The sequence below is a fragment of the Nanorana parkeri genome, unplaced genomic scaffold (assembly GCF_000935625.1).
Source record: "Nanorana parkeri isolate BGI_ZX_2015 unplaced genomic scaffold, ASM93562v1 scaffold1028, whole genome shotgun sequence".
Taxonomy (NCBI): domain Eukaryota; kingdom Metazoa; phylum Chordata; class Amphibia; order Anura; family Dicroglossidae; genus Nanorana; species Nanorana parkeri.
Window position 1 is genome coordinate 1,620 of NW_017307296.1, and position 8,856 is coordinate 10,475.

The 8,856-nt window shown below is 45.5% G+C and overlaps 1 protein-coding gene across 1 annotated transcript in view; it reads left to right on the top strand.

Annotated features, from left to right (window-relative positions):
• Nucleotides 1-242: 242 nt before the first annotated feature.
• Nucleotides 243-8,856, top strand: part of LOC108795950 (mesoderm induction early response protein 1-like) — a 13,186-nt gene continuing 4,572 nt past the window's right edge. Inside the window, exons 1-7 of the mRNA XM_018567304.1 lie at nucleotides 243-392; nucleotides 1,395-1,521; nucleotides 1,617-1,681; nucleotides 4,528-4,600; nucleotides 5,608-5,759; nucleotides 7,971-8,052; nucleotides 8,252-8,346. Coding sequence (XP_018422806.1) covers nucleotides 249-392; nucleotides 1,395-1,521; nucleotides 1,617-1,681; nucleotides 4,528-4,600; nucleotides 5,608-5,759; nucleotides 7,971-8,052; nucleotides 8,252-8,346 — 738 coding nt within the window. The 5' untranslated portion in view covers nucleotides 243-248. The remainder of the gene's footprint in view (nucleotides 393-1,394; nucleotides 1,522-1,616; nucleotides 1,682-4,527; nucleotides 4,601-5,607; nucleotides 5,760-7,970; nucleotides 8,053-8,251; nucleotides 8,347-8,856) is intronic.

Genomic DNA, 8,856 nt, shown 5'->3' on the forward strand with positions numbered 1-8,856 from the left:
CCCCGGTTGTGTTAGTTTTTTTTTTTTTTTTTTTTTTTTTTTTTTTTTTACGGATTTAGCACATTACAGCGGCTAGTTTTAAACGTAAAGGTCGTTTTTTTTAAATAACATGACAATGGCTTCTGCTACAATTATATACGGTATATTGTTTTATATACGGTATATTGTTTTTTAAAAGGTGTTTTTATTTATTTTTTTAAAGTGGAGTCACCCTTTAACTAGCCGTTCTTTTATTCCAGGAAAGCGAGATGCCAATTCATGAATTATTAAGACTTTACGGCTACGGTAGCACTGTACCTCTACCTGGTGAAGAGGAGGAGGAGGAAGAGGATGAGGATGAAGAAGAGGAGGACGACAATGATGGGAACAGCGGATGCAGCGGGGAGAATAAGGTGAGCATCAGATTACAGGTATTAGTATAAAGGCAAATTCTGGTCATCAAGCAGAGAATCTGTCAATGTCCATTCAGGAAGAACACCACACCTTAGGCCTGGTTCACACCTGAAAGTTTTGTAGCACGTTCAACGCTCGACGAACGCTCTACAAAACGCTCAAACATCTAAATCCCATTGTATTCAATGGGTCTGGTTCACACCTTGCCGTATTTCCGCCCATCCGAACGCGATACAAAACGGCCTACGCCCAAAGAAGTACATGTACTTCTTTGGGGCGTTTTGGTCTCGCGTTTCCATTGGGATACAGCCAAGTAGCCCACGGAAACGCGCCTTTGTCGCGCAATTTTTTTTTACCGCGAATCGCCCACTTGTTTGGGCTGCCGTGTCGAGCGACGGCTTTCAGAAATGTTTGATTTAAAGGAGAGCTATAGGGTGAGTGTTTTTCGCCATAGTTCTCCTCAGGGTCACAGAAGGACATATACTAACCTCCTCCCGTGACCCAGAGCTCAGTATATAGGGAGCTACAGCTCGCGGTATACTGAGACCGCCACAGCCGGGACGGATCCCGACATTACTGTCTGGATCCACCCAGCTGCGTGAGTGACAGCTGGCTCTGCCTATCTAGAGTCAGAGCCAGCTGTACCCACCCCATCTGTTCCGCCAGTCACCGCTGGACAGTCACGGCTCTCTGCAGGGAGGTGATCGAGAAGTGAGCGAGCGACGGTATGCGTTCCCTCACTTCCCGATCTATTGAGCCGACCTGTGACAGTTTCATTGTCACAGGTCGGCTCGAACTGTGAGGATTTTCACTCGCCTCATAGTTCTCCTTTATAGACTTCCACATATTGCAGTGCTGCCAGCTTTCCATAAACTACAGGTCCCAGCACGCCCTTCTAGATAGTGACTCATCCCAGCTGAAGATTGCGGTTTGCCCATGGCTGATTTTAGGTGGACCCTCCTCGTTTCAGTGCACGTACTGATGGGATTTTCCTTTTTAAGGATGAAACCGTTAAAGATTCATCTGGTCAAGAAGATGAGACTCAATCGTCTGACGAGCCAGCGCCATCTGCTACTCAAGACGCACCAGAAGTTACCCGGTCTCGGCGCTGCAAGTACTTTGATACCAGTAAGTCTCTCCTTTTTAGACTCTCTTGCTGTTCTCGGTGATTGAAGCGTCGTTCTGGGCTAATGTGAATTAAAAATAAAAATGTATTTTTCCAGATAATGAAATAGAAGAGGAATCCGAAGACGATGAAGATTATATTCCTTCGGAGGACTGGAAAAAAGTAAACCTAATGTTCCTATTTCTTGCAATGGAGGCATACGCCTATAGTGCTGCTTTTGGTTTTTGAGTTTCCAGTACGCTTGGTTCGTGGTATGGTCACTTGTCTTGGTGCTAATATCGGCAATGCCTTGCACTCGTTTATAAAGAAGACTCCCGTTTAGATTTGTTACTATGATCTGCTCTGTCAGAGGGGGTCCTGACTCCACTTTTTGTTTTTTTTCCCTTTGCATTACTGCTTCATATTCTGCATACAGGGCGACTTTGACCCTCAGCACCCACTTTCTGACGTGGCCAACTGATTATTTACATGTCCCCTGTAGTTCTCGGAATTAGAGGGATGACTTAATAATGCAGTTGCTGCAGCTGGTCGTCTTTACTATTGCCCCAGACAGCACAGCAGCTTGCCCACACAGACTTCTGGGACATGTCTACTGGCATACCACAGAAAGCAAATGGGACTGGTGCACTTATATGACCACTGCATTATAGGCAGGGCTTGAAAAATTTGGCGGTGTCTCACCAGTCAGTCAAAAATTTCACCAGTCAGCATGACCGGACTGTAGCCTTGCAATATATGTTAAAAAATTTGGGGACAGATAGAGCTTTGTTTTGTGACCCCACGGGGGGTTATTTGTTTTTACTTTATAATGAAAAAAGTAACATAAATGTAAAAAAAAAAAAAAAGTTTCCCTATGTTATAAAACATTTATTCTTACCCATATTTTTAGTACAACATAAAAGTCGGGGTCATGTCGGGTAAATAGACACCAAACATGTCAAGCCTTAAAATTGCGTGCACCCGCAAAATCGCAAAAAACGCCCATACGCGACGATTAAAATGCTTTTACTGCTCATCAGTTTAGTGTTATCAGTGATTGATGGCTCTAGAATTATTGCTCTCACTGGGACGTTTGCGGCGATATGTAACATGTGCAGCACAATAAGCGCAATCGTCGCTTTCGCACGTAGGCGCACCCGACGCATATGTATGTGGGGGGTGGGGGACTTAAAAAAATGTTTTCTTTTTTAATTTTTTTTAATGCTTCTTTATTTTTTTATGATTCTTTAATTTTTATATTACTTTTTTTTTTTTCACAACTTTATTGCTATTACATGGGGGGCTAAGAAGCCCCCTATGTGATAGCTAATTTACATGACAGGTCCTCTTAATGGAGACATCAGGGGTCTCCAAGACCCCTAAAGTCACCTAGGGACCCCCAGAGAAGCTGATGAAGCAGAGATCGGCTTCATCAGCTTCTCTAGCTGGAGAGTGACACTGAATGCAGGAAGTGATGTAATATACATCACTTCCTGCATTCGGGGACTGAGAGGAGATCAAAGGGAGTTTGTGTACTGAACTCCCTTTGATCTCCTGTCACAGAGCCGTGCCGGTCCCGGCCGCATCGGGCACAGCGGATCTCGGGACCGGCAACGGCAGTGACAGCTTCTGATACAAGCGATCGAGCGTCTCTATAGACGCTCGATCGCTTGACTGTAAAGCTCCCGGCCGGCCGTGTAATTACAACGGCCGGCCTGGAAGCTGCTCGTCGGGCTCCACTGTCTGCTCGTCACAGAAGAGCAGACGAGTGGATTTTCGAGCCCTCATTATAGGGATGCACTGATAACGGTATTGGTGACTGGGCATTTTCAAGTAATCATAATCGTGAAAATGCCTTGATACTAAAAACCCGACACTGGCGCTTTACATTTTCAAACTGAAGCAGCTGCCTTAGGTCCTGCAGTGGCTGGGAACCTCGTGGGCAGCCTTCTGGGCAATCATGTGGCTCATGCTTTCAGCGCTTTTGCCACCCGCACATCTCCCCCTCCTGAGACCTTGAGCACCCCTCCTTAGACCCTCCGCACCCCCTCCGCTTGAGACATCAGGCCCGAACCCAAGAGCAGCACAGAGTATGTAGCAACATATTATTTTGCATTGCTGTATAATGTATTGCTGAGATGTGTACTGCTCTATAGCTGATTGTATTCTGCATTGCTGTATAATGTATTGCGGGGATTTGCAGTCCCTCTACAGCAGGGGTAGCCAAACTCCGGCCCGCCAGCTGTGGTGGAACTACAAATCCCATGAGCCATTGCAAGATTCTCAGACAGGACTCCCGGAGAGAGATGCCTCATGGGATTTGTAGTTCCACCACAGCTGGAGGGCCGGAGTTTGGCTACCCCTGCTCTACAGCTTGGAGTCAGTAGCAGAACTACCAGGTAGCAGCTGCGACCGGGCCCTGGCACTCCCACCACTGTCCTAAAATCAGTCTGTAGGCTGGCTTAGTCTGTATTGTTTTAGAAAAACTGTCACATGACACAAAAAATTGGTAACTGTCATCGGCGAGTACGAAAAGAACAGTATCTATACGCATACTCGGTCTGAAAAAAATGATAGCTGTGCGTCCCTATACTACATTACATTCATAAGAAAAGTTATTTAACTACAAAAGATACATGGAGTGTATATTGTCTACCATATACAGACCATTACCTTGATGCCTGGAGCTCTGCTTTACTGGGGCTCCATATGACCTACTTAGAGAATCAGTTTGTGAAGAAAGGAGCCATTTTATTCTGTTAAATGATCTTTTATCACTACAAAAAGCCTGACTGTGCAGCATAGCGCAACAAATGAGCTGATTTCTAATGCCAGGCTGCAAACCCCATTGCCTCAGAAGCTCTGGTTCTTCAAGAATCTGTGATTTAGATTGGTCGCCATGTGATTGAGCCCTTTAAACCTCATTGCTTTTGCAGAGGTTATAATTAACTTCTCTAATTTTCAGATGTTCATCATTTTCAATGTTCAGATGTTGATTTGACGATATTGCTTAATTTGTGTCCTTTTAGGAGATCATGGTGGGTTCTATGTTTCAAGCTGAAATCCCGGCCGGTATTAGAGAATATCGAGAAACAGAAAAAGGTGAGCAGCGCAAATGAGTCTTTATTAGGACCAGACGGCTTTCTTCCATTTCAGAAAGCTAATTCTTCCAAGGCAGATTTTATGAGTCAACCATTTGTCTTTTGTAGATGTCAGGAGTGACTGGTCACAGCATGTTGGAACAGCAATTTTGCTTTTATGTATTAAGCTGAAGTTTAATCTGCTTATATTTTGCCTTCCTTATTTTTTTTTTCCGGTACCCGCCAATACCGCATGCCGGTGCCATGTGCCCTGATTATCAGGGCGGCGGATCATGACCAGCCGGCTTCTTGATTGCCTACGAATCCAGTGTTCTAGCGAAAGAACACTGGCTTAACTTGCCGAGGCTGCATGGCTTTCTGACCAATCAGGAAGCCGAGACGCGAGTCAGGACGTGTCGCCTGGCTTCCTGATTGGATAGGATGCCAGGCTGCCTACCAACAAGTGAAGCTGGTTTCCTAGCCAATCGGGAAGTTGGGCGGGACTTCATGACCCGCCTCTCGGCTTCCTGATTGGCTAGGAAGCTGACTTCACTTGTTCCTAGGCAGCCTGGCTTCCTGACCAATCAGGAGGCAGGTCATTACGTGCCATCCGGCTTTTTAGCAAATCAGGGAGGCGGGTCATATGCCACTGAGTAATTGGCAGGGAAGCCGGCTGCATGCTCCCTTGGCACTGCCGGTCAGAGGGAGTTCTCCCGCTGACCGGAAGTTCAGGTATCGGAGGTAAGTATCGGAGCATTTGGGCGAGTACTTGCCCAAATACTCGGTATCGGTGCATCCCTAGAAAAAGGTAAATACATCTGCAGTGTGGAGAGGAGGTGCTCAGGCAGGGCAGTAACGCAGGCCAGGATCAGAGTAGGTGACAAGTCTTGTAGTCAAGTGGAGTTAAGTACCCAATATAACAGCATCACACGCAGATTGTTTCCAGAGTTGCACAAGGAGCTCACAAAATGCTTAGGTGCTGTTTTATTGTGCTGAACAGAATGTGATATTGGATATTTTATGATGCAGTGTATGAAAACGATGACCAGTTACTGTGGAATCCAGAGTATGTTGGAGAAGAAAGAGTCATAGACTTTCTGATAGAGTCATCAAAGAGAACTGGGGAGGAGAAAGGACTGGACGCCATTCCTGAAGGGGCGCACATAAAGGACAATGAACAGGTACTGGAGAAGCACACGGCATGTTCCTACCATGTATGTTATGGTGTTTTAGGTACTTTCCTGCTTTTTTACATTTTATGGTTCAAGGGAAATTATTTTTCCTTTGCGTTTCCATCTTAAATGACTTCCGGTCTTCATTTTTCTGGTTGTGCTTCCCTGTTAGAACTGTAGTGGTTTTGTATCAGGTAAAAGGCAGAGCTCCATCTATCTCATCAACCCCCGACCAGTTGCCTTTGGATAGAAAAGCCAGGCTTGGTTGGGAAAATACAGCAAGTCCAGTCGCCTCGACTTATTTTTTACAGATATACCATGACCTGGATGAATGGGAACCTTCACAGACATTTGGATAAAAAAGGTGAACTCTGCCCTTCACTTTGGAAAGCTTGCCCTATGCCCAAAGAGGTAGCTTCCAAAAGTTTGAGATCACCTGGCAGGGTTGGTAAGTGATTCTACACGTGCACCCCCCGTGCCTTAAGTGTAAATAGACTTTTCAGAGGTCCTGGCCATTAGGACCAATAGCCGCACCACACCTATCACATACTCTTAACTCTTTTGTACGTTCACTACATTAAAGGTTACACAGATGATGGTTAAAGGAGAACTATGGGGTTAGGGCTTTTCCCCATAGTTCTCCTAAGGGTAACGGGAGCACACAAACTAGCGTCCTCCCGTCACCCTAAGCTCAGTATACCGCGAGCTACAGCTCGTGGTATACTGAGACGCAGCAGCTGAAACCGATATCGACAATTGTGCCGGGATCCGCCCAGCTGCGTGAGTGACAGCTGGCTCTGCCTATCTAGAGGCAGAGCCAGCTGTACCCGCCCCCTCCCCGTCCGTTCCGCCAGTCAGCAATGGAGGATCGGAGCGGGGAGGGGGGAATCCAGTCGCTCCCCTGTCACGGCTCTCTGCCGTGACAGGATCGAGAAGTGAGCGAATGCCGGTATGTGTTCGCTCACCTGCCGACCTGTGACAGTTTCATTGTCACAGGTCGGCTAGAACTATGAGGTGAGTGAAAAGCACTCACCTCATAGTTCTCCTTTAATGATCAGTGATGAATTCACACATTTATTGTACGGATATCCCACATACAATTCAGTTGTCACTGCATTCTTCTTCTTGTCAACCATACTGTGTACTTCAATGCTGCACATTAAGGTACCACAATGCACAGCGGGGCGTGCGCACACCTTGAAGTGTCAAAAAGCATGGATTCGGCCTTTTTTCACCATAAATTATTTTCAACTTTTTCAGCAACTGTTTACTGGTCGTGTGTAACCATTTTGTCTTTTGGTCTTGGGCATCGGGCATAGTTCTTCGTGTATTCTCCTCCTGGTCTAGTCTTCTCCTTGCCATGTGGGGTTGGGTCTCATTCAGTACCTTCTTTGGACTTTGGCCTTCTGGAGCCCCTTCAGCTGCTCCTCATGTGGAGCTTGCTTGTGGTTGTTTGCTGTTGGGCTACTTTTGGATGTCCTGACAGTTTGCCTTCCTGCCTCCTATCAGGGTTCCACCTTGTCCTGTCATACTAGATCTGTGAGTGCTTTTTGCTCTATTAGTAATGCAACTTTTCTCAGTTTGCAAGGCTACCACCTGGTCTTCTATGTATATTCCTTAATAATATTCAGGCTTCATCTCATCAAGCCTCATCTAAAGCCAATTTCGGGTGTTGGGTCCTTCGTGTGGTTCTTTGAGCTGCAGACAGTCCCCAGGTTTCTGTTGTCTTTTTATGGCCCTGTTAGAATTTGTTGCTGTGTTGCCCTTTCTGATGTTGGACTGCTTTTGGAGAACCTGACAGTCCAAGAATTCCAGTGTCCCTCAGTGAACAATTAACGATTTTTGCATTCCCTGTTCAATCCCTTTCTTGGAGTCCTCTGGGGGACACAGGTCCCACCCCTCTGTGTGTATGACCATGCTCATGTAGGAGGGGCCCTCCTGGGGTAGCCTACAATGTTTCTTTGCCAGTGTACAGTCCTGTAGGCAGCAGTATAACACGTGTGACTCCCTGTGTCCATCAATGGACTCCAAGAAAAGGATTTTACTATTAAATTAAAACATATCCTATTTTTTCGCCTTTTATCAAACATTATATAGATAAACCGAAACACTCTAAATTGTATATTTAACAGACCCGAAGAGAGCAAAGAAGAGCAGCTAATGTTTCGGGTTTACATACACTGTTATCTTATAACCTGTTCTTCTATTTTTGCTCTCTAGGCCCTTTATGAACTGGTGAAATGTAATTTTGACACAGAAGAAGCACTGAGAAGATTAAGGTTTAATGTGAAGGCAGCGCGTGGTAAGCACCGATCTTTTGAAAATCAGAACAATAAGCAGTTTTCTGTCTCCTTCACTAGGAGTACTGACAGCAAGTTTGCTGTGTGCAGAAAAATGTCTTCCTTTGGGTTCAGGGCGTCATTTATACTTTGTGCTGTGATACAATTCTGCAGCTCCAGTTTAAAAATAAATAAAAAATGGTCTTTCTGTACCTCCTTCAGAAGAGCTCTCTATTTGGACAGAGGAGGAGTGTCGGAATTTTGAGCAAGGACTTAAAGCTTATGGAAAAGATTTCCACCTGATTCAGGCAAATAAGGTAAATGGCAATTTACAAATTTATATTAATGGCCTTCAGGCAAGCGGGCAGAGATTTTGTTTGGTGTTTTTCCCCCCCTTTGTGTCGTGTGTGTGTGTGTGTGTGTGTGTGTGTGTGTATGTGTATGTATGTAATTATATATTATGTATGTGTGTAATTATATACACACACACACACACACACACACACACACACACACACACACACACACACACACACATATATATGTTTATGTATATTCTCTATGGGGTATGAAGGGACAATAAAAACACCCCCAAATCACTTTTGTTTTATTTTATACTGATGGCATCTGCTTATACAGGGACAATGCCGGATGATAGCCTACTGATGCTCACTGTCCCCGTGCCCATTAGTGCATGGCCAGACACGGGCACCGTGAGGTAGGGGTAGGGACTGTGAGGTCATGCACCCAAGGTAAACTCTGACAGAGGTGCTTACTTAGGGTGGACTCCTGCAGAAGGAATGCGGCAAGGGAATATGGTTCCTTGA